Raw genomic sequence first — 26,022 nt, forward strand, 5'->3', positions numbered from 1 at the left:
GGAAGGCAGGGATGTCAACCAGAAAGGCCTCCGGTTGGCGACCCTACACTGGAGAAAAGGGATAAGAACACACAAACAAAAACACAAACACAAAAAAGGGGCTAGCAGCTAATTTGGTGTAGAATGCACTATGCAGCTGCACAAAAGAATAAATACACATTCAAAAAATGGAAACATGCATTGTCCCATCTATTTCTTTGCACCTGTGCCCTCATTTGTTTACATGGTAGCGTAACACATTCTACACCACTCAAATAGTCTGCAAGAATGGGCTTACATTAGCCCGCCTAAATGCATCAAGTCCTGATGCCCAGAAGATCATTCCCGCTCATAAAGAAACATCAGCAGACCTTGGCAACGTTCTCCTGGCATTCCGTAAGGATGTGCTTGGCAACTGGAACGTTCTCATGGTTGCTAGTGTGGGCAGCAACCCACCACCGAAGCACATCAACTCCGAAGGCAGGGTCTTTCTTCGGGTCCTAAGAAAAGGCGAGAAATAAGTGTAGCAACCTTGTTTCTTCAGTCAAATGATAGATATGAAATAGACTTCATTGTTTTGTCTCGACCCTTTCAAAGAGAAATGGTAAATTCACTTCCCGCCTTGCTGCCATCTATTTGGATGGTGTGAAGCTCAGTTTCATTCTTTTAAGTGTGCTGCAGCCTCGTGAGACGTGTTCGAATTAAAATAAAAAAAAATAAATAAATAAAAAAGATGCTGTGGCGCCATCTAGTAATGGGATAAGAATACTTCACGTGCCTAAATTTCTCCCTTCTCTGTGTAATGTCAATGTTTTGGGGGCACAGAAACAAGTTCAGTTTTTCTTTTTTTCTTTTTTTTTTTCAAAACACAAAAACTGCTTTAACAATTCTGAAAAGGCTTGAGAACCCAGAATAATTCTGAGCCATAATAAACCTTGTATATTTCGATTTTCATTTTTAAATAAGAGATAATTTTAGCAATTATCTTGAGTGCTTATAACGGAATGCAGTTTTTGGATTTTCTCGAGGAATATTATTTCCTGCAAAGAATTAGTCTTTTTTTTTTTTGTGATATATTTTGGAAATATATTTTGGCACTCCTAACTGTGCACTCACAAGTCAAGTATAATATATCTAGAACTGCCTGTTAGGAAGAGAAATTTATGTGCTATAAGGAATTAATGCTCGGATGAGTGTGTCCAGAGCAGTGGTTGCAATATGGAATACTATTGCCAAAAAATGGAATGGTATTATCAGGCCACAGGACAACAATGTAAATAGAAGTTTGCTTCTAAAAATTGTCAGTGTAAAGGTCCAAATAAATGTGGAAAACAAAACAAAAGAAACCACGAGTACCTAGACAAGCAGAATCGGATCTGGCTACTAGTTGCCTTCGTGTTGGTATCGCTTTATCCAGTTATGTTAAATAGGGCAAGTGTACATGTTGCTTGCAACACACTGCTCACTCAATCAGTCACAGAGTGAACTGTGCAAGCAGCAAACACTCCACAAGATAAAAGCTTTGGATTGGAAAAAAACTCCAAGAGCACTGCAGAATCTGCATTGTAGGAATGCACCTCCTAGACACTCGTTGCCCCTTTTTGCGTTTCTTCACACTACTTTGCCTCTCTTCACCCCTTTTTGCCTCCCTTTGCCTCTCTTATTTTTTTTTTTCTCTCCTTACCTCCCTTGATTCTATTTCTCACTCTTTGTCAGGCGTTCCGTGTTACATTCTCTGCGCCGTTACACCCCAAAACGTCCACGCAACACATGATTAAGTACCACATCATCCGGGACCGGCGGCGCGAGAGCAGGAGAGGAGTGCCACCGGATGTTATCAAGTCACAAGTTACCAGGATGCGACGTACGTTACGGTGGCACTCGATAACCTCCATCCTGATGCAGAGTTGTTATACAGGCTCGCCCATGTAGTAACTTTACCCTGGAGTATAGAGGGGTGCCACAGGGCGTTAATGATGTCACATGTGCTAGGCTGCACCATGACATCACTCGCAGCGATCCCCATGGCAACCGCATCGTTGTGACATCACTACATATGCATAGCCATTTTGCACATTTGTTTGGTCTTTTTCGCTCTTTTACACCCTAATTATATTTTTCATTTGGTTAACTGACACTCTTTACACACTTCAGATCACTGTCATGCATTTATTTAGCTTATTAAGTCAGAAACACATCCGCTTTCGGTTGGCATGACGCCATATCGCTTGGACATCGACATTAGTCATACAGCTATTTCGACGCCCGATTGATTTTACTTTTACATTTTTTGCTCTAATTAATTAGGCAATCATTCTATTGACATATCTTTTTTTTGTTTAGCATCCTCATGCCATCTTCTTTCGATTAAAACCACTCGTTTGATACTAACCCTTACGAGAACAACACACAACCTTGCCGACATAGCCTAGTTAATGCTTTCGCATAAGGAAAGAAAAAGTGACGGCGGCCAAAGTCTACGAGGAGTCAGATCACGTAAGTCTGCGTGATGATGGCAACTATGAAAATAGTGTTAAACCATCGTGGATGCCAAAACTGGTGCCTTGTCACAACATTATACATTGCTTCGAGCTGACAGCAGCCTGTTGCATCTAGGCAGCCCAAATTATTGGCCTGATATTGGCATTTTGGTGGCAGCGCCCGGCCCAACATAGGACCAGTGCATTACCAACACAGTACCAATATTGGGCAAATGGTTCATGCCACCTGGGCACTACAAATGTTGTCCATGTTTAGATTACGCAGCACTAGTAAACAAAAAACCAGGTTACCGCAGCATATCTTTAAAAGGAGTGGCCTCGTCTAAGTTGATCTGCTTAGTGTTCTTTTCTTTAGGCTTGCATTTCAAGTACCTTTTACCGACCAAATTGCCAACATTGGTATACAATTCCAAAAACATACACCTTCGTCTTGGGGTAAGAGCTCGGTTTCTAGCGAAGTAGATCGCAAGTCGCACTTACTTTTCCACCCTTGGTTACTGTCTCTGGGTCAACGACATTCCCCAGTGACTTGGACATTTTCTGCCCCTTGGCATCCAGTGTGAAGCCATGCATGTAGAGTTTCCTGTTTGGATGCCACGGAAACAAGAACAGACATAAAGGCCAGGAATTATACTAGAAAAGAAAAGAGGAGACTGATGCGGAAGCAATGTTTTTTTAAGGCAATTCGAAATAAAGCATAGTTTTTCAGACGGTCAACAAACCCGCTAAAAAAAAGGCCAGCTGGGATGACATTTTTTAGTAGAAATGTATGCAGCCAGAAAGGCATCCTTGTACGTGCTTATAAAATAAGAGAGGTTTAGCATAACGCGATCTGCGGCCGCTCCTGAAGTCCGCTTCAGTGTGCCCCCAGTGCGCGCGCACCAAATGGACCTGATGTGACAGGTGTGCACACAGGTGGCTGGCACCCGGCGCCACCTGACCCCACCTGGCACCCTCGGGGCAACCTGCACTGTGGCTCCCCATGGAAGCAAAGAGTAATTTAGCGGCCATGGATTGCGCTACGCTGAATCGCTCTAATGTTCACACCACCTACTTTCACTTTATTTGTCTATTTGTCTAATGATACTTAATGAATCCAGCATCCAAATCTAATGCATTTTCTAAGAAAATTTTTTTTTGTGCTAGTAAATAAGGTAACCACAATAAAACTATTTGCGTGGGCACTACATGAAAGCTCATCATACGAATGCACAACGTCACAGACCACGGGCTGTATATACTGAGATTGTACTGACTGCTCCAAGACGTGGTTCCCAAAAATCCAATGTACGAGAGTCACCAATTACTGCCTCATATTACCTCAAGTTAAACTGTAATGCATAACAGCGCATTTTTTTTACCGCTACAGACTTGGTACCTGTATGGAGCTTTGCCAGTGAGCGCAACGCTCGTCAGCAGCGAAGACTGAAACCACCCGCGAACTTGGTCGAGACCTTCCAAGTAGACGTCTGCTTGGTGAGGCTCTGAAACAACAAATAGACCACAAAGTTTTCACGCCTCAAACTAGGCTGTACATAACCAAGCATATACACAGTTAAATCCTATGTTAAAACAGTCGACAAAGACTAAACCAGCCTCTGTTAATTGCTCACAGAGTTAAATATGGAAGACATTTAGAGCCAATCCTTTACTAGCAGAGAAAATTTGGAAGGTTTATTGGAAGGCTCTGGATTTCATTTTAACCATGCGGTGTTATTTATAATGTGCCGACACCGCACAAAAACTGGCATCTCTGTAGTTCACCTCTGCCGAAACGTGGTGGTCACAGCCAAATTTTGACCCCACAACTTTGTGCTGCTGAGCAACTACACCAGGTCATATTAGGTTATTAGCCTTGACAAGTTAATTCTAACACCATCAGTCAAACTAGCTGCAGTGGTTCAGTGGTTAGAGACACAACTATTGAACTACTGAGCCGGTCGATCCGCATTCGATACTGGCCACAACGGACGTTTAGATGGATGCGAAATGCCAGGATAAAATAAGTGTACTTAAAAGAGCCCCAAGTTGTCAAAATTATCCAGAGCCCTCCACTATGGCATCCCTTATAACCTGAGTAACTTTGAAATGTTAAGCTCCATAACTAAACCTAGCCAAACAACCAATAGAAAAACAAATTGGGAAGGGGAAACTTAATATCAGCATTTAAAGATACGATATGGCAACCTAAACGCCCCTGTCTGTGGTTTCTCTTGGGGGTATTTGTTCGCTTGCATGTCCTTTCTGGTTTTCTCAGTCCCTAATCCCTTAGTTTGTACTTATATTATCTCCCAGACTTGTATACTTTAGCAGGTCATAAGCTACCCATCTCATTAAGCAAAAGGCCACCCGACATAGACATAAGGCTCCACTTAACTAAGCCGTACGAATATGCTTGCGTGGCATAAGGGTGGCACGACTTATTTGTAATGTAAGGTTTTTAAAGAGTTCGATTCCTCTCAACCTTGAATGTGAAATGAGAAGCCTCAGTTGGCAGCTCCTGCCAAATAAGCCACGTCACATGGTCACGTGACATCCTACAATCCAGTGCCCGGTCGTGCCGGCTGCCTGCTACCACTCGTCAGAACCGCAGCCACGATTTTTCGCTACCAATGTCAACAACACCGATGCCAAATTTTTATGGAGAATGGAGCCTTTAATGTTTATGTTAAAAAAACTGAGAAGTGAAAAAAAAAAATTTGACGAGAACATTTTGTTTGACGTGGAGAAAACGAGCCGCACCTTTTATTTGCCCATCTATTTTGATTCCATTTTATTTGTCCTTCGCTCGCCGATCTGCTCCAATTCTGATTCTATGCTTATTTCTTTTCTCTTTGTAATTTCTCCTCGTCTAAATACCCACTTTCAAATTGTAAACCTTTGACAAAGGACGTACACCCGTCATGAAAGCAGCAGCGAAGGTACAAAAACTGAGAAAGCTCCATACCACTCTTCAGTGTTTACATTACATAAATTCACTTGCCTGGGAGAACCATCTTCCAGCTCAGACCGCTGTCCAACCAGATGTCCATGATGTCTCGACCCCGCTCAAGCTCAGTGTCCGCAACAACTCCAAGCTGATTGTGAGCACGAAATGAAAGATTTCAATTGATCGTCGTGCTGGTAAACACAAATGATTAAATGTGATCTATATAAGTATACTGTAAAACGTAGTGCTCAGTGTTTTCTCATATGTACTAACATCAGGTCTGTAGCAAAAGAGGCTTTAAGAACACACCTAAACGTCGCCTGCATTTATGAAAAAAAAAACAAAAAAAAAACAAAACAAGTTGGTAGAAGAAAAATTACTTTCTTCCCAGAAATAACTTTCTCTTCGAATAACTTTCTCTTCCCTAGATTACATGCTTTCCAAATGCTTTATCTTGCAACCCTTTCTATTTACGTTTTCGTGTTAACACTATTCTATCAAGATTTGGAAAACGGATAAAAAAATACTAAGCTCTCAGACCTCTGTGCGCACTTCGTTCGGGAGCAACTCCTCATCTGTCGAAGTCCACCAGATGTCCGGTCCTTTTGCGTGCATGAGTTTGCAAAGATGTCGAACAAAGTGCCTGCAATTTGTATATTTCTTCACTTATTAAGCACTTAACTCAAGAAAAAAGCATTTCTAGTGTTATAAGAAGCTCAACTTATTAAACTTAGGTTGAGACGTCATGTATGCGGATGGTGTAAGACTTCTGTCACATAGGAGAGACATGACAAACATGGTTATATGGGTACCATGACATCAATTGATTTCGATCCTAGTCCATCACCCATTGAAAAAGAATACAATTCCCTCTGTAATGCTGGTAAAGTGTGCAAAGCACTTTATTTCAAGAGGTGAGGAAGAGCCTTGATATAATCAATGAATTATTAATTACTTGATCCAAGACAAGACCTTCACAATGTCATTCGCCCAGCACCACAGCACATTTTCCAACAGTGATCAAGGTGTCCAAATCACCGCAAGTTCTTTGCAAAATAAGCAAAATGAAAACGAAAAAAAAAAAAAGAAACGCTGAATTATATATCCATTAAATGCACGGTAGATAACATTTGTGGTTTGTCCTATTCATGTACTTGTTACTATTGCTAACCAAACCTAATACAGAGAGGGCAGCCGCCAAATATGTCTGAACTTGATCACCTTGACGTGAGCGACCTGTCGTCCTGAAAAACCACCGGAATTGGGACGCCCCAGAACCGTTGCCTTGAGATGCACCAGTGAGGGCGCTGCATTAGCTGGTTCTCGAACATGGTACGAGCTGACTCGGGCAGGATCTGCACCTCTTTCAGGCAGCTCTGATGACACATGAAAAAAAAAAAACGAAAGCTCAGTTTTGAACACATGCATAGAAAGTATGGCAAGAGAGCACAGTGTCAAACTTTCTTTTTAGAGACTGTCACGATGTTCAAATATAGTCTTCTTGTGTAGCACAACACCTTGCACAGGGAGGAAAGAGGGCAGACGCCTTTTTAAACCCACCCACGAAATTATACAATGGTTTCCTAAACATCCAGCTTAAAGGGCAACTGTCCAGAGTATGACCTCTTAAGCAAAGGAGCGCAATGCTTCGATCAGGTACCGGAGATAATCTGTGCAAAGTGCTACAGCGATATGCGCCCCGCAAAGTAGCAGAAATACAAATCAAAGCTCTCTCATACTCTCCTTCGAAAACCAGCTTCCCCGTTTTCTACGCTGGCCCTTTGAGCCGCGAGGCTGACGTCAAGGTCGTAATCACATCCATTGGTCCGTCTTACTGACTGACGGATGGAGGAAGGGCGTACACCACTAATTGTGTCCACTGCTTGCTGCGCTGCGCGCTTTCCCCTCGCCCGTTTTGTTTTCGCGCATGCAGAGTACCATCATCACCACCACTCTGCTCCGAGTCTGTTCTGTGTGCTGCGCCGTTCCTACAACCTTCCCTTCTTTCCTTTTGTGACGTTCTTCACAAGGTGCCCCACCTCCCGCCAAACGTGGAAGAAAAAGGGGGAATTTGGCTTGCGGAGGCTAGACGACCGGGCAGGAGAGTGAAAAACCTCTGAGAGGGAACAGAAGGTGAGGGAAACGCAAAATTGGTCGATTGCGGTGGCTGTAACTGCGTTATTAATTACTCTTTTCAAAAACTTTCTTGCGGCCTTGCGTTCTGGGGTCGAAGCCTCACAGTCACCGGGAAAGGAAACATTTTCTACCGAAGGGTGGACAGTGGGCCTTTAAGAGGGCAGGCACATGGGTATTAAAACTAATTTCGTTATTTACTATTATCCAGAATAGTGGACAGTGGGCCTTTAAGAGGGCAGGCACATAGAAAACTAATTTCGTTATTTACTATTATCCAGAATAGACGAAACCTCACAGAATTGTTCAGCTTTTTCTGCTGACTCCAAATATGTAAAAAATGTCCTTCTAAGGCAATTACTTCAAGAGGTATTAAGAAATTATTGCTATTGTCTGTCCAAATAGTAGGGGGGAAAAAGCTTATGAGAAATTAATTTTTAATATACAGGTAGATACTAATAAAGTGTAAGGAATGGAATGTTGGAAGCAGTTGTAAACTGAGCTAATATTAAGAGGTTTAGCAGCATATGTTAAAATAAAAAAAACGTGCTAGTGTTGCATTTCTTACACTTAATAGTATCTACCTGTAAATTAAAAATAAATTTCTCATGAGCATTATTTCCCCTATTATTTTAGCAGACAATAGCAACAGTTCTCTAATACCTCTAGAACTAACTGCCCTTTCATAACCCTCGATTATTATTCAGTGCATGTCCTAGCTTGAAACGGAAAAGTTACCAATGCCTGCCGTCGCATGTTGTCGTCGAGGTTGATGAACCATTGCCTAGATGACCTCACGATGACCGGCTGTTTGCTGCGCCAGTCATAAGGGTAACTATGCGTGTAACTGCCCGACTGCAGGACGTGACCAGCCAGAAGTTTTGTGACTGTCTCGGAGCCTTCGGTCAGCACCGGAAGCCCGCGCAACTCTTGCCTGCAACTTGATGAAAAGCGCCCCTCCTCGTCGACGAGGCAGTCCTGAAAATTTGTGAGAAAATTGTGAGTTTTGCTACTAGTGGAATTTTATTTCATGTGCAAGCTCTAATGAAATACATTTTTCTCCCACATTTAAGTTAGAACAATAAAAAAATTTCTTACATTGCCATGAACAATGAAATTTAAAGATGAAAATTAGAGATCATTAGCAGCAGCAACAGCAAACCATTCATTGCATGTAAAGCCACGTCCTTCACAAGTAGCCACCTTATTCTTATAAATTCAGTACCGCTACCTGTCCACCTGAGTGCCTGCAAAATAAGCGGCTAGTACTCGTAATTTCCTTGTTTATGAATATCAGGCAGCCTGGTCACAAAGCAATGAGGTGACCATTTCACTGAAGAACTCCGTGCACAATAAAAAAAAGTCATTTAGCACTCTCTATTTAAGAAGACGACATGAAATAGGCATAAAACGTAATCATAGAGAAGTGACGTAAACTACTAACGGGCATTCCACAGCCAACTCCAAGTTATAATAGACTTCTGGTGATTATAAGTATAGTCAGCACCCACCTCAAGCGCTATGCCATGTTTGAGGGCATTCTGATAGTCCTCAAAGCCATGACTGGGGGCCGAGTGGACTAGTCCCGTGCCTTTCTCCATGGTTACAAAGTCTCCCGGCAGAAACCGCAGCTCCTTACCGGGATAGAGAGGGTGAGTATACGTGGCATCAGAGAGGATGTCACTTCCTGCGAAGAGCGAGTCATCATCGTCACCATCATCCTAAATGCATTCACTGCAAGCTCCCATTTGAACCCCTCCTGAACCAGCTTTGACGGCTTCTCACCTGAAAACTTCCCAACTTCCTCCATCCACCTGACTAGCTGCAACGCACTGCTATGATTACAATTTCTCGGAATCCAATTAGTTATCATTAACCCAACCATCAGTTACCTTGCCTTTACATTATGTGCTCTGCTCATTTCCTCTTCCAGACTTCGGCTAGGACTAACAGTCATTTGTTTCTCTGACTTATTCTGCACCCTTGCTTTCTTGTAATGCTACCCCTATGAGCATCACGACCAAAATGCTTTATCATAATTCCAGTCCAACTAGGAGTGCATTAAAAGCGCAATGGGTATGGATGAAGCCGAGGATGGCAGAAATATTCAAATATTCTTTGTCCGTGTGTTTTAAAAGGAATGAAGAATCCAGAACAAGAGCGCATCACTTCCATATTGGAAGAATTGCAATGACAGTAATGACAGCAGACATGCTAAAATTATGTGCACATTTGTGCTTAGGTTTTATGGCTGCGCCAATGTCCCCATGTTCTGGAAACATTTTTTCTACAGCTGCATTTTTTTTATTCGCACCAGTTTGTGACAAACATATTAATGCAAATCATTGCAGCCCTACTGCTTTTGATTGCTATTAAGATGAACCTCTAGGCACTCATATGCTTACTGCAACACTGTACCTCTAGGCACTCATATGCTCACTGCAACACTGTACCTCTAGGCACTCATATGCTCATTGCAACACTGTACCTCTAGGCACTCATATGCTCACTGCAACTGTAGCTTTAGGCACTCATATGCTCACTGCAACACTGTACCTCTAGGCACTCAATGCTCACTGCAACACTGTACTTCTAGGCACTCACATGCTCACCGCAACACTGTGCCTCTAGGCATTCATATGCTCACTGCAACACTGTACAGCCAAAGAGAAGAGGATGTAGAAGTCCTCCGGCCTCTTTTGATACTGCACAGTTGGATAACATTAGGGGCGTCAAGTCCGTGAATAGGAAAATTACACATTGGCAGGTCTACCATCAGATGTAGCTGTGTATTTGATAATTGAATAGCTGGAAACATTGAGCAGCAAAAGACATCTGGTACATTTTTTTCGTCTCATTTCAACCTTTGAACCATTTGCACAAGGAATACAGTAACATAAGTATAAGCAAAACAAAGGGGAATTTTTCTCTTTTGCATATTTTTGCTTACTTATATTTGTGTCAGACATCTGTCTATGGTTCCAGCTCTGCGTTCCTGTGCCGCGGAACCCGAGTTTTGTAAAGGCATAGCAGGAATCGATATTTGCGCAAAACAGAGTTGCTAAAGCCTTGAAATGCAACACATGCGTCATGCGATGCATAAAAGTGGCAGTGTGTAGAAAGCCTGAGCCGAGAACTTTTAGCCATTATGCATTTTGAAATATTCTAATTAGTGTGATTAGAAAAAACACAACTAATATCAACTAATGCCAGATACTTCATCTTGCAGCAGCAAAAAGGCAATGGCAGACGTGGAAAAATATGAACTTAATTGAATACTGCAGGGCCCCAAATGCGATGTTTAAAACGTGACTTCCCATTGACTAGAGTGCACAGTTGCACACAGAAGGTGCAACCCAAAAAGACAGGTGTGGGTATTGCCTGAGAAAGTAGCCAGCACTTCCAGTTCTTCTCCAAGATTTTGCTGAAGCTGAGAGATAAGATCCGATGCCACCACCAGGTGCCTTTGAGAAGATTTTGTACAGACAATGCTGTACCTGAAAATTTGGAAACAATACACAATTTATAAACACTGCAGAGGCTCATTAAACGTACACTAAAGATATAGAGAGAGGGAGAGGGAGAGAATGTGTCAAATTTATTCATGTTTAGGCTGACATAAATAGAGTTCATGAATTTAATCAAGCAACTGTAATATGTGCTTTCTAAAAGGGTGGACAGTGACACACTCACATAAATTCTCAGTCAGTATATGAACCTTGCAGTATCCAGGTGGGCAAGTAAAATTTTTTATTTTGGCAATGCCACGCAGACCAATCACAAGAGTTGCTTTCAGTTATGAAGGGACATGTTTTCCATCAACTGGCATCAACAAAAGCGGACTCAGTTGCAAAGCGGTGCTACAGTACAGTCGTTCCCGGTTACACAAAAGCTCGAAACTGTACCTCCAACAGAGAAAGGTACAAACAAATTAATTGTATAAAACTAAGTTGATTTCGCACTAAATCACTAACAGACAATACATTCAGGAAATGTTATCGACAACAGCATATGCAAGACAACCGCCCTTTATAGGCAAAGATTTACTGGCAAAGCCATTTTTCTGAAAAGATGAGGTAAAAACAACGCAGTTACAAACCGGTGATTTGGCGAGAAGCAGATGGCCTGGTTTGCTGGCAGGGTCCATGGTGTGGTGGTCCAAATCAATGCCGAAAGGTCAATGCCCTTTGCTGAAATGCACATCAGCTGACGTAAATTCTGCAGTGCTTTGCTGTTTTTGCCTTTATCACAAATAAGCCACGTAAAAAGGCGAAATACCAGACAATCTGTCTTCAAACTCAGGTACACATCATACCAACTTCTCGTGCAGACGTGCATACTTCAGTATAAAGTCAATATATTAAGGATGAAAATTTAGGAGATAAAACAAGAATGAAATGTTTATTTCTATGCATGACCACTGCCCTATTCCCCCTTCCTCACATAATGCTGAGCCTTTCAAGAAATGATGAATAATATTAAAAGCAACATAATGATAACCTGTCAGAGACAAAGCTCATAAACTTAACTAGAACATTTTTTTTTTGTTTTACATACAGTGAGCATTATCAGGAAATGTTGCGCAAACTGCATCAAGCAGTACACATTTACACATGTAGAATGTGACTTATCTAATGGCAGACTAAGCCAAATCACAAGTTACTCATTATGCAGTGACTTGCTGATTAGTATTACTAATCGTTTGAAGATTCATGAATTGATGATAAGGGTGTGAAAAAAGGCAGCCTTCACTTACGCAAAATGGTTCGCACGGCATCGCATATTTTGAGCAGAGGGAAAGCAACGTAGACAGATTTGCTGCAACGAGCAAACAATCAAACAGGCATTGGCAAGGACATTCAACGTGACTGAAAACAAGGAAGACAAAGATGCATCCAAGGGATCTCACCTGACATGACCAGCATTGTACTCCAGCTCTGCTTCAGCCAGTGCAGTTCTGCAAGTAGCAGCAAAATATTCTACACAAATTCTACACGATATTCTACAATATTCTACTAACTCACAGCTTCTATTGAACAGTACTGAACACTGGTGAATAGATCAATACAATTGGGGGGGGGGGGGGGGGGGGGTACATGTCATGCTTTCAAAAGCAGAGTAGTTAGGTCACTATCCACAGCCCGTCACAGCGGGTCGCAATTAGGTTTACGAAGATTCCGCTTTACTCACAGTTTCACAAAACTGTTCCAAATTCCTTGCAAGACATGCAGGCGACACCTCAGATGCTGTGGCATCAAGTTGGAGATTTACGTCACGGAAATTTATTGCAGGTGCCCGGACAATGGTGTTATACTACTCTTCACATTTGTTTTCACTCCATTCCAAATTTCCGATAGTTTGCTTTCGCACGATGGCCAGTGAGAACGGATTTTTGAATAGTATTTGCAAGTCCCCTCGTTTGCTGTGATTCCAGTGAAATTCGCAGATTTGAATATTGTTTTCTTAAGAATGATGCGTTAGCGGCTATATTCTAATTTTTTCAAACTACTGCTTTTGTGGGCATCAGTAGGAACAAAAAAAATAACAAAATGCATTATTTACCTTATCTGCATAGCTAAGATGCAAAACGAGATAGTTCGAGACAATAGGAGAACTATAAAAGAAACATTACGATGATTACAATGCATTCCCAAGCTGCTGCGGCCAACCACAACCAAGGGCCTCCCAAAAAAGAAACGCAGATGACATGCTAAAGTACGAAATCCATGGATACGGTGGCATTATTTACAAGGCAGTGTACACAAAACTCGGTGTTTCGAGCTGGTGAGTCCTGTGCTTGTATTCCCTTGTTTGCTTTCCTTACTGCACTCAACGCTTTCAATGCCTCCTTTTTCTCAACGACCAATATCGTCTTTCCACAACTACAGCTACCTTTATTGCACTTAACTACAGCATGCTTTACGTACCCTGAGCTCATTGAAAAGCTGGCTTCCCCTAGGCTCACAAGCCTGGAACAACGGTCGCTACAGTTACCTTGCAAAAACTCGGAAAAGAAAAAAAAAATCATTCTGAATGCAATGCAAGGTGCATTGTGAAGCATTCTTTACTGCAAATAATACTACAGGTTTTTTATTCTCAGGAATTCAAAATTTTAAACTGCTCAATGTTAGGGGCTAAAAGCACTGTTTCAAGAAAATGAGCCCCGTGCTTTGTTCATAGTGCTTTTCTAGAGCACCCACACATTTCTAGGCTTTTTCAGTTGTTTTGCTAAAGTACGAGGAAGGCCTCAGCTATTGCATTTTCATACTGTTGAGCGATGCAAACTAAGGCTTACCTATTAGAGGGCGACCAATAAACTGGCTTGTAATCGCGGAATACGTAGCCCTGGAATAATGAAACACGCTCATTAAACCTTATGGGCAAACATTAAAGCAATGCTTGACAACATAGTGACACTCTACAGTTAACAGTGAGCAGACAAATGTGGCAGCATCAAGATAATTTTGTGAAAATAGTATACAACCCAAAAGCTCCTTAAAATTGCTGAACCAACCACAATTCTACTAATATTCACTGATTTTGGGTGCTCCACAAATGATTAATTTCAGAGAATTCAAATTCCCTATAAGTCAGCCCCTTTTGCAATGGAATAGGCGGAAGATGTTATTTTGAAATAAAGACAAAGTTTTAGCTTGTAGACAGCTTTTAGCTGAATTCAGCACGGAAAAGTTTGTGGACAAGGGCAAAGAGAACGAAAATTTAAGATGTTATTAACGATACGGAAATTTTTCTCGATCAGCCATTTGAAAAGCCGCAAGTGAGTTCTGAAACTTCACTGTACAAAAATGTACAAGTGAATGGCCACTACGTCAAAACATGGAAACATTTTCGGAATTGACCAGGTATGTATGTCAAAGAAAAAAAAGAAAACCAAAGAGCAACATGCGTGATGTTACGCTAGTGTGGAAAGATTGTAAAATGTTTGGACACATGCTTAATTGTTGAAAAGCAACTTTGCAATTTCCCCAATGCAAGAAAAACACCTGCCTTTTCGTAGAAATCGTAAAATGCTTCAATTTGTTGCGTGACGTAGCCGACGTCATATGTTGTGTACGGCTTTGTCCAGTCGGCCATGACACCCCAGTGCTTGAATGAGTCCATCTGCTTCTGGATGGTTGCAGATGCAAACCTGTGTGCTTGGGTAGCAGTTGGGAAGAGAGAGTAAAAGAAGGAGTAATGTAAAATGGATGCATAATGAGCGCCATCTGTTGCCAAAGCCCTGAAACAGTGGTGTCAATGCAAGTGTATTTTTTTCCTGGCTTGAAAAAATAACAACTTTGCCCGACTCTCTCGTGAGCTGTGGAGGTAATGCTCCTTTACAGTTATATTGAATAGTGCGTGCAAGTGTGTGTATACACATGCTGGACATGCGATAATGTTAATGAAATTTTTCGAGCAGACAACAGAACTGAGGTCTGAGTAATTACAAAAAGTCATTCCATGCAGTGTAGTTATTTCTGCTAATATGGAGTACTGAGATACTTGAAAAACAGTAATGCTTAACCTATTCAAGTCTTGTGCAGTTGTAATGTTAACTGCGGATTTACGGCTATTGTTTTCACATAAAAAGGACAATTCAAACTCAAAATTAGCACAACGCCATCTATATTAGATACTATGCTCTTTGTGACACAAACTCACAGCTAACGTAAATATAAGAAGGGCCACAGCAATGCTAATCACACATGCGTCGTTCATTTAAATTGTGCGGTCAGCATTGGAACCCTTAAATCATAGAACGAATTGCTGTGCATGTCTGCTACCTTTAGAACGAATGTCTGTCGGCGACCCTCGGCTTTCGGCGGTGGTGAGAGCTTTCGTCTCTATAGGAAGGCCATGGCAGTCCCAGCCCGGCACAAAGTGCACACGGTCACCTTTGAGGGACCTGTATCTGACGGTGATGTCCTTCAAGATCTGCGAAAATGCCACCACAGATCTCGAGGTCAATTATTGAGTAATCCTTGGCAAAAAGCAACAGAAATGTCTTTCAGTATGCCATGGAGCTAGAATAAACTGCTACTGCAAGCTCATAAAGCTGTTCATAAGCGGTTTCTGGTAATGTAGCCGTCGACTCTGTTGCACTGTTATCAAATAGAGTAGTGCTCTGCCCTATTAAATATTATTCCTTTCAGCATTCTATCGCTAATATCGGCCAAGTGTACGTTCTACAGGTTTATTCGAAGCAAAATCTTGCGAAAATATATTTTCGATGTGGACAATTATGAGATACGCCCGCGGCATGATATATCTAATTCTTACCTTGTTCACCGCATGGCCCAAATGTGTATCACCGTTTGCGTACGGTGGTCCGTCGTGCAAAATGAAATCGGGACCGTTGTTGTTCTCACGCTGCCAGTTATAGTGCTCATCGAAACACGCGTACTGCAAAAGAAAATAAATACTGATGAGCACTGCAGTCGCTCATTCTGCACACTTAATAAACTACAGTTGGGACAACTAAAGGCGGAGCAATGCTCAGTATCTACTAACGCTTGAAGTACTGTACATGTAAGTACCTAGCCATCCACATAACAACATACAACGGGTTGACGTCTCCTGGTTAAATCTGCAGACATACCATGTCTAAACTGAGAAAGCCAAGGAAGCCAGCCGGCGTAGAGACAGATCAATCAGATTTACGTGGTTTTTGAGGACGACTCCAGCACCGAACGAAAGTCGAAACAATTGCGTCACCTGGGAGCTTATTGAGGGCAAGCGTGTCCATCGAAACATTATACTTTAGCAGAATGGTGACAATAAGGCGTGATGATTAAGGCATACTGTAAGAAGCAGAATGCCAATCCGTATCAATCCCATCAAAAGCTGCTGCTCACGAAACTTACCTTCGCGATCTTCTCATCACTTTCGGTTCTTTTTGTGCCAGTGATTCGCTGGGGAAAGGCCGTCTTCGGCAGCAGTACCGTGCCACTGTACGAAATTTTCCCTTTGTTTCTCAAGGAAATTCGAAAACATGATTTCGGTTTGTTTTTGCAGAGAACGCAGCACGATCTTGCTAGTCCGTGCGGCATTTCAAAGAGCACATTGGACGACTGTGGGCGCCGCCATATTGATAAACACGCCGTCGGTGGCAACTGGGCTGCTGAGCTTGTATTAAGGGTTGAGCCGCTCTTCTACCGCTACCGCTACCATGGAGGAAGGAAAAATTTCTGTTACTGTGCCCTAGCACCACAGTAGTTCTGATAACGTCAAGGCGCATAACATTTTTTTTTTTTTCCTTTCTGACGTGTGTTCCTCGACCACGTATAATCATGTAGAAAATACAGGTGCCGCAGAACTTGAAACTCTTCACGCATTTCAACTCCATCAAAACGCATGCCAAGATCAACGTTACTAGTTATAGTAACGTTGGCCAAGGTACCAAGGTCCGGGAGCCTATCGTCACCATAATAATCACGACCTGCCCAGCTATGGAACGAGCTTGATCACGATCACCGTGAGAACGATCGGCAAGGGTGTGGACCAAAACTGATGATTGTGCATTGAATTTTCTCGGTTTTGGGAAAAGGAACACGTAAACAATATAAAATACATTCTGAAATTATCCTACTTACCTCGCGTCATAACGCATACTCCCCGCATAGAATACGTAAGCGGTTGTTGATTCGTCCTTGGATGAAAAAACAAATCGACAAACGCTTACGAGTTCTATGCATGGAGTATGCGATATAACGTGAGGTAAGTAGGACAATAATTTCAGGATGCATTCTACATTGTTTACGTGTTTTATGTTTTTTTTTTTTTCAACTTTCAAGTTTAAAAAAAAAAAAAGAGTGCCAAAATGTGGAGGTGTGGGGTGTCGATGCCCGCCGTATCTCTCTCATGATCAGATGGTAGAGCGCTCGCTTAGCAAAACTATAGCAAAACCTGACCCTGTTTAAAGGGTGTAAAGATGCATCACGTTTTTAGGGCTAGCAGCACTGTTCTAAACGTGGAAGAATCTAATTTTCCTGTTAATCTAGTCAATATACTAATTTTACGTTTGACCCCCTTAAAGCAAAATTAAATTTGGCGCCAAGATAAAAACTGCTACGCAACTTCGGCGCTTCCGGCTCTGAACGCATTTCCGGATGATGTAATGAACACATCACATGGTGAGCCGCAGCTCCTGCCACCACGTTCTTGTGTTCTTGTGTAGCTTATGGAGTTGTGCACGAACGAAATGAAAGGGGTAAGCGCCAATTCCATCAACTCAAAACTTGAAGCCATGCTTCGCGACGATCCCGACCTGTCGCCGGCGGTAGCTTCGCTGCAACTGCTTCTCGAGTTCATCGAGAAGGATGACTACACGACCATCCAGGGCATGAAGGACAACCTGCAGCACGTCATAAGCGATCTGTGCACAGCAAAGTGTTCGATAACATGCGTGAGATCCGCATGCGAATTGTTTGTGCGGTTTGCTACGCTCACCACTCTCGATGGCACAATTGAAGAGTGCAAGCACAACATGTCAACGCGAGGCCGGGCGTTCCTGGATAAGATGCGAAAAGCGCGCTCGAAGATCGCCTCCCTCGCGTCTCCCTTTGTGCAAGACCGTTGTACGATCCTGACGCACTCTTTCTCGCGTGCTGTTCGTGACACGTTATTTGCCGCCGCTGAACAAAACAAGTACTTTCATGTGTTCGTGACGGAATCGGCGCCCGATTGCAGTGGTCGGCTTCTGTACGAGGCATTGGTGGAAAAGGGCATCAGCGCGACGCTGATCGTAGACGCGGCGGTAGGTTACGTTTTGGAGAAAGTAAAGGTGGTGCTTTTGGGAGCCGAACGGGTGGTCGAGAGCGGTGGCATCATAAACAAGATCGGCACGTACACGATTGGAATGTGCGCCAAGGAGAAGAATTTGCGCGTTTACGTTCTCGCCGAGAGCTTCAAGTTCGCCAGGCAATATCCACTGAACCAGAGGGACCTGCCCAACGAACAAAAGTACGCCCTTGACAAGCTTACTGGCGACACTGATCTCTCTAAGGAGCATCCCATGGTCGACTACACGCCTCCGGAGTATATTACTTTGTTGTTTACGGACCTCGGAATTCTGACGACTTCGGCTGTTAGCGATGAGCTTATAAAACTGTACTTGTGATTGCACATGCAACTGATTTCATCCAACCTGGCCGCCGTGTCGGTTCTGTGAAACACGTTGTGATGAAACATTCACCCGCATGATGATTTCTCTGGAATCGGTTGCTGAGTCCGACATAACTATTACAGCAGCATAAAGTGATCTCGTTTGAGCCTTCTTTGAGGTGTCTTGCTCGTCCTAGGCGGCGTGCATTGTGTCCCGCTTGCATGCGCTTGAAAATTTGAAAACACTTTGAATAAATGTTGCTCCCACTCATTAATTTGTCTAGAGATCTTGGTGGCCTTACTTTTCGCTAATATGTCAGCAATTACCCAGTTGAACGCGTGCAAAAATTTTGTTCTGTGGTCTGAGACGATTGATTCCTCGCATGAAATTACACCGTCCCATTTTTCTCATCCTGTGCATTCGATGCAATCGCTCTGAGTTAAAGCAACTTCCAAGTTTTGGGACGGTCCACCTGTTCACCCAGAGTGTTAGTTGACACTCTTTTCTTTCGTCTTCTCTCTCTCTCTGCCTCGCCCCCAAAGAAAAAGAAAGAACGGAATGCACGTGCGCAGTGTCATATATGTATGTATGGGACAGCGTAATGCAGGTCAACGGAGGTCCCAAAGGGGTAGGTAGCAGAAAACTCGCACGGACCAGGTTTGAACCAGCAATCTATTCGCGCTGAGAGGTCCTCGCAAGCCACAAAACAGTGAAGCAAGAAGGAAAATGTCTATCAGCAAGCTATGAATGTTCAAAGAAGTCCTCTACAGTAATCGAAAAACGTCAGTCCACCGCTCTACCAACAGTGGTCGTTTTTAAAGACGCTGCACCCATCTGCCTTCTAGCTGTAGAGTTCTTGAGCCTCTGCATATACAACACAAACAGTATGAATTGACCATTATAGTAGAGTGATTAAGTCGCCGGAGATGCAATTGTACAACGTAGATGTATGTACGTACTTGTTAGCGGCATCTGCTTTCGCAGTCTACATGGTGTGTTTAGTACTGAGGAGAAAACGGCATGCATTTTTTCAAGTACTCCCGGACGTGAACATTGAAAGGTAAAGTGTATATATTCATACCTCCCCTGCCTGTATTCACGTGTTCACTTTGAGATAACACTCGCAGCAATTTGATGCAGGAGCAGGTCATTGAATGCCTTCACCCGACATTACAGCTTAAACACATTTTATAACAAGCCTGTTTTATTGTGAGGAAATAGACTGCAAAGCATAAACGAACATGCGCACCATTTGTAACATGTACAGAAGTACTATTTGCCGTGCGGTTCTCCCCGGCGGTAGCAATCTCTTAGTAGTGAACATGTCATCGCATAATCCTCATTTCTGGCTGCTACATACAGCTGTGGTGTTGCGTATGGGATGCATTTGCAGAGAGAAAATGTGTTGAGGTTTATGACAGTAACAAATCTTCAAAACTGGATACCAGCAAATGATTCAAACAGTGCATGTTCAAACTATCTGTAAAGTTGAATATGTTTACTTCTTCAAAGACATTTCAAATAGCTAATGAATTATTTTATTTGTATTCAGTCTGGTTTTCAGTACTATTCATGTTTGATTCACAGCAAGACTTTGCTATTCGTAATCAGTTCGGTTGGCAAAACTACAATTTGCATGCCCCCAGTGTATAATACCACAGTTTCTCCACCTCTGCTCAGTGCTGCCTATATTAATGAGCGTCTTCATATCAAGTGGAGCACAAACTTCCTTTTTTTGGCTTATGCCATTTGGTCTTCCTAGATTTCATGTGTGTACACTGGTTTTGTCATTTTTGATACTAAAAGTTGCAAATAAAATCTGGCGATTGAATGTTAGATGCAACACAGCTCAAGCTACTCAGCTGCAGCATCTACTGAAAAGAATTGTTATCAATTGAGACAGCCTCTACCACGGAGTAAAAAGCCTGTACCAGCCAAATTTCAAGTGAAATATTTGCCCAGTCAGTGTTGAGCACAAATAAACAAGTATGGCACAACTGTTCTGCTGCTTAAGGAAGAGTCCATAAAGTTTTCAAAACATTGCATGATAGGCAGTGGCTTTTTTAAATACAGATATGTATATATGTTATGTTTTGTGTGGAATGAGTGTTTCATTCTTCTGTTGTAGTTTTATTTCAGTGTTTTATGTACATAAAACAATCCAGCTAGGAGTAAGTGCTGAAAAGTCACGACATTGCATGGCAGAATAATCGTGCACGGCCAGAGTGGTCAGTTGGCACCAAGAAATACTAAGCCTCCACTGCCTTGCATTGCTAAGAATTCCCATCAGTAGGGGTAAACTGACTATGGGCTAATTGTAAAACAGTGATCAAGTGTATTGACATATCACTTAATTGCCAGGCCAGCATGCAGACTTGATGGAATTTTGGCTTGACTGTGAACGTGAAAAACTATACTTCTATGACTTGTGTACTTGTCTACCCAAGTCCTTTGCTTTGTTCAAATAAATTTACTGCAAGCCCATGCATCAAATTCACCGTGGAGTAAATACATAGATTCTCAGCACAATTCAAAGAACAGAAACAAATTGTAGTGAGATGTAAACACACAGTCCAGTTCTCGAAAAGAGCCATGACAAAACAGCACCTTGTAGTATCAAATTAAAAATCTCCTCTGAAAATTGAAAAGTCCCCTGAGAAATCAAACTGTGCTTGGAAGTGTGAACTGTCAAATAGAAGAAAAATGGAAGAAAGCGAGTATGTGTTGATGTTAGGAGTCCTTGCCATGGGATGCCTTGCCTTGCAAACCCCAACGTGTTGTACTTGATGGCTCGTATAAGAAGCAGCAAATGCTAAGATAAGATGCAGAGGCAAACAAAGCAGCATTGAACTGCAAGAGGTTTCTACTAGGTCAATATTGCTACGCGTTACACCATTACCCTCGCGATCCCGACTAGCTGCACTACAGACGTCGCTGATTTCCTCCTCCACGACGTGGTACTACAACACGGTGCCCCTCGTGAGCTATTCACGGATCGTGGTCGCTGCTTCCTCTCCAGAGTGGTTGGCGAGCTGCTTCGTGTGTGCACCGTCCGCCACAGATTTACCACCGTCTATCATCCTCAGACCAACGGCCTCACAGAACGCCTCAACCATACACTCGCAGATATGTTATCAATGTATGTCTTCGGCGACAATCGAGATTGGGACATTAATCTATTCTTTGTAACATTTGCCTATTACGTATAATGAGAAAGCTACTAGAAATCTTGTCATTGCAAGAAAAATGCTTTTTAGTGACTGTTTATGATCGCCTGGTCTGTTTGAGACTGATTAAAAAACTGCTGGAGATGCCCACCAGTGAACAGTTTGAAATTGCGGTTGCATTTTGTACTTACACTTATACTGAAACTGGAAATGCTCTTTTTTTTTTCAATGCTACCTATGCTTAAAAGTCCATCTAATGTAGTTTTAGTGTTTTGGATTGCTGATTCTCACTGGATTTTGTGTATTTACTGGTACCTGGAGGTTTCTGGTCATTTTACAATATCACCAAGTTGCAGGTGTATTGTAAAGAACTCATTTGCCATTCAAATAGCATCTGCCTTCCAATGGAAACATGTCACTAGGATACTACATGTGTTGACCAAGCTTGTGGAGGTACTAACGCTGGTTAGTTCATATTCGTGTTTGCAAGGACACGATCACAGGAAAAGAAGAGGGATAAGAAAGGCGCTCTTTCTATCCCTCTTTTTTTTTTTTCTTGTGTTCATGTCCTTGCGCCTTTCCATTAGTCATCTTATGCTGGGTTACCATTTCTTGAATGCGTAATAGCACCCTCGCTTCACTGTTACTGGAAGGTTCTAGTTTGCACCTGGTTCAACAGCACTGGGTTAAGTTCACCCCAACAGATTCTGCTTGCTTGTAGAGCTCATGTTGCATGATATGCCATTATGTCGTGTTAGATGCGTGTAGGTTTCTATATGCATTCCCAATTGTATTCTTATGTTTTTGTTTTTTAGCCTGTGTTTCGATATTTCTTTTTAGGTGTTTCCAGGCTCATGCACAAATTTCTGTGAAGCTTTCTGGATGTGTTCCTGCCTGTGCTGTAGTGTGTTCATTTTATTCTCTGGCATTGTCACTTTTGTACCTGTCATTTCCCGTCATTCACTTTCCAGGCCTTTTGGGCTGCATCGAATAACATTGGCCAGCACTACTGCTTCTTGTGTGCCTTAATTTTATGCTGTCCATTTCCACTTTGTTCACCTTGATACTTAAGGGAAAGTAGTCCGTGCAGTTTCACACTTGGCAGACCCTGTCTGCTCTACTGCATAGTCTCCAAGTAGCCGCCGGGAGGGGGGGGGGGGGTATGTTGTAATGCAGTATACAATACACACACCATATGACATATAATAGTGATCATCACACCTTGTGGACTAAAAGACAATACTGTTTTCTCTTTGAGCAGTGTGGATGACCATATTGTGGGGTTCTTTTCTATCACAAATTGAATAAATAAGTTGGAAAACCACTACTCGCTCATTCATTGCAATAGTGTTTTCTTCACACGTGCAGCCTTGTACTGTGGTCTCACTTCTTCACACTTGTGTAGTGTTGCATGTGCAGACAAGCTCTGTGGAATTTGCTATACAAAGAGGTTCTTGCAATGGCTGTGTACAGTGACGGCTTCATTTAGGGGGACATTATAAAAACAGGCCAGTGAGTTCAACAGGGAAAGTGAAGTACATTACTGTTAGAGGACGCATAATATGCTCTGAGGTGCTGTGTTTCAAAGTCGTGAACCGCTCTAACCTTTCGGTCAGTCCAAGATTGCTAATTAGGTACATGCTAGCGCAACTGCATGAATTGTCACTTGACAACCATATCCGTGGAGTACTTGGAAGCACTCCAGTGATTTTAGGTATATGTAACATGACTTTTCTGAGGTTTCGGGCTGTTTGTGTTGCTTGATAGTAATGCCGCACTGCTCTGGTTGAAGCCACGGAAATTCAACTAGGCCACATTTCTGCATGCGAGACCACAGACGAAAAATGAATGTTGCCTGTCTGTAGCAGCAAGCTTAAGCTGTTATATGCATATCCCCAGTTGTTGAATCTTGCATTTGTGCTACCAGTATAATGGTCTTTGAAAACATAAAATAAATGTTTATCCTCCCCATTCTGGTACTCCTCAACATTTGGTCTTGCCAAGACATTTCCATAATTTTTTTTAATTCTGCATAATTCCAGTGCATTTCAGTATTTTGATGGACCTTACCATCTTTCTCAACCATTCATTTGGTGGTATCTTGCTCTGTTGGGACAAGGGTAGAACTAGAGTAAGAAGATGGTTACACAGTATGTGCTCTGTTGAAACAAGGATCTCACCTCTTGTTTTTGGCTCAGCACCAAACCATTGATACCCATCGTAGATATGTACCCTTTCCATGCAGAGAGACAAGAAAAATAACAGTGCCATCGGCACACCATCATGATGCCAGTGCCCATAAATAATGATTAAACAGCAAGATGTGGCACAGACGAGACAAGCCTGCTATGATTAAGCTATAATCGCAAGAAATATACTTCATGAAGAATCAAGCCACTGAGTGGTGACGGTTTTTCTGTAGTCGCGCCGGGAAGCAGACAGTCGAGATCATTTCATGTATGCAAAATAGTTTTCAGAAATGTCACATCGCACCCAAAGCTGTTTTCAGGCGCAGTACACACAAGCCACAATCAGTATAGATGATGAACATGTTACAGGGACAAGGTCGTGTATGCATTGTCACTACAGGGAGAGGAACAAACGCGACTACCTGCACAGATCGAACTTGATTTCAGCATTCAGAAAGCAAAATATGTGTAGTGAGCTTTTCAAATGAATCAAATACGTGTAGGCAATTTTAACCATGAAAGCAATTAAGAAGAAAAATAAAAAGCAAAATGAATCAATAAGAGCAGGAAATCTGCAGTAAATAATAGGTACATCTTATTGCCATTAAGAAAAGCATTTTTTTGGCTGTTCATAAGACAAAAACGATATTTATAGCCAAATTTCTTGCCGCTGGTTTCACGTTTCACAGATTTCACGTGACGACTGAAGTGCTTGTGCGAACTGCCTGTCTCGTCCAAAAGCTTGTGAGATGCTATTTTCTGCACATACTTTTGGTGTTTCATTGTAATGCACTTGAAAGAACTATGGTGGAACCATGGTACAAAGGATATTGCGGAACTGAGTGAAATGCATGCAACAGCCGGCCCATTTCTTAGCTAACTCAGACTGAAATCACCTGCTCCATCTTATACCTCTGCGACACGAACACTTGTGATCCTCATTCAATTTGATCTGCATTGAGGAATTTTCAAGAACCATTGAAGTGTCCAGCCCTGATCACTGAGAAGTTTCCTTCATGTGCGTTAGGTGACATCGAGGGTGGCGACGCTCGCTCTCGATGTGCTTGAAAACTTGAGTGCTCGGAAACAGCTTCGATCCAAGCAGGCTCGGGCTCGATTGCACGAGTTGAATGCAGATAGAGTTCAATGAGGATCGAAAGTATTTGTGTGGCAGAGGTAACCAGACAACACACATACGTCCTAGGGACATCCCAGGGATTCCGATTATGGGAGATTCGGATGTCCTAGGGAAGTTGGGGGAAGTCTGACAAAAATCCCCAAAACATCCCAAATGAAATAACTGACTTCCTCAGGACGTCCCAAACAATACTGAGGTGGGACGTGTTCGGGGTATTTTAGGATCTCATTAGGACATTGTTTAGGAGATTTTCCTCTGCTTGTTATTCTAGGCCCTGTCTTGCAGAGGCCTCGTAAGAAGCATGTAATTATATGTTGTCTTCCAAAAATCGTTTGTTTCCAGCTTAAAATAAACCTATGCTCATGTTGGTTATGAGCAGACAAGTTGCCATCTTTAACTTGTATTGGGACAATTAGGGCAGGGATGATTTGGGAAGAATTGGAGGCAGAGTTGAATTTCAACGGGAAAGGCCACTATGTTAGAGTTGACCATTCTCAACATTTCTAGTTATAACTATTTTGTGTTGAACTAATGATTCAAAACATATATAATAATATTTGGCTAAAAACATTTTACATACTCGATGAACACCCAGTGCAAAACAATATTCGGGGGTGTTGAACACTGCATGCTGCAGCCTTACTATACATGTTTTCTGCATATACCTATATACTACTGGGTGTCCATACTATGCACACAGTGGAAACTTTGCGGTTCTTTAAACACACAGAACTTACGCATATACTCACATTTTGCAAATAGTAGAGGAGTCACAATTTGGAGATCACCACACTTCTCAAGTACTTCTATATATACTCCACAACAAAAATGTCCTGATATGTGCAAGCAATATATATGTGCAAAGCTATATAAAATAATCTC

The 26,022-nt window shown here is 42.3% G+C and overlaps 2 protein-coding genes across 3 annotated transcripts in view; one reads left to right on the forward strand and one right to left on the reverse strand.

Moving 5' to 3' along the window:
- The window catches only part of IleRS-m (Isoleucyl-tRNA synthetase, mitochondrial), a 27,187-nt gene extending 10,203 nt beyond the window's left edge, over positions 1-16,984 (reverse strand). The window contains exons 1-17 of one of the 2 annotated variants that reach the window (XM_084583587.1): positions 16,407-16,984; positions 15,823-15,945; positions 15,327-15,477; positions 14,551-14,699; positions 13,838-13,887; positions 12,452-12,499; positions 12,299-12,360; positions 11,642-11,732; positions 10,924-11,039; positions 9,054-9,229; positions 8,281-8,520; positions 6,631-6,785; positions 5,950-6,052; positions 5,464-5,557; positions 3,859-3,964; positions 2,961-3,063; positions 351-479 (exon numbers count right to left, since the gene is read on the reverse strand). In XM_084583587.1, coding sequence (XP_084439713.1) covers positions 351-479; positions 2,961-3,063; positions 3,859-3,964; positions 5,464-5,557; positions 5,950-6,052; positions 6,631-6,785; positions 8,281-8,520; positions 9,054-9,229; positions 10,924-11,039; positions 11,642-11,732; positions 12,299-12,360; positions 12,452-12,499; positions 13,838-13,887; positions 14,551-14,699; positions 15,327-15,477; positions 15,823-15,945; positions 16,407-16,592 — 2,082 coding nt within the window. In that variant the 5' untranslated portion in view covers positions 16,593-16,984. Of the gene's footprint in view, positions 1-350; positions 480-2,960; positions 3,064-3,858; positions 3,965-5,463; positions 5,558-5,949; positions 6,053-6,630; positions 6,786-8,280; positions 8,521-9,053; positions 9,230-10,923; positions 11,040-11,641; positions 11,733-12,298; positions 12,361-12,451; positions 12,500-13,837; positions 13,888-14,550; positions 14,700-15,326; positions 15,478-15,822; positions 15,946-16,141; positions 16,307-16,406 lie in introns of those variants that run through there. The other variant, XM_084583588.1, reaches the window with a different exon arrangement.
- A 650-nt stretch (positions 16,985-17,634) lies between these two features.
- Positions 17,635-18,918, forward strand: eIF2Balpha (eukaryotic translation initiation factor 2B subunit alpha). Its single transcript, XM_084584744.1, has one exon. The coding sequence runs from the start codon at positions 17,723-17,725 to the stop codon at positions 18,659-18,661; it is 939 nt and encodes a 312-aa protein (XP_084440870.1). The 5' UTR covers positions 17,635-17,722; the 3' UTR covers positions 18,662-18,918.
- The last annotated feature ends 7,104 nt before the right edge of the window (positions 18,919-26,022 follow it).

The sequence above is a fragment of the Amblyomma maculatum genome, chromosome 11 (genome assembly GCF_055883805.1).
Source record: "Amblyomma maculatum isolate TAMU_Amacu chromosome 11, ASM5588380v1, whole genome shotgun sequence".
Lineage (NCBI taxonomy): Eukaryota > Metazoa > Arthropoda > Arachnida > Ixodida > Ixodidae > Amblyomma > Amblyomma maculatum.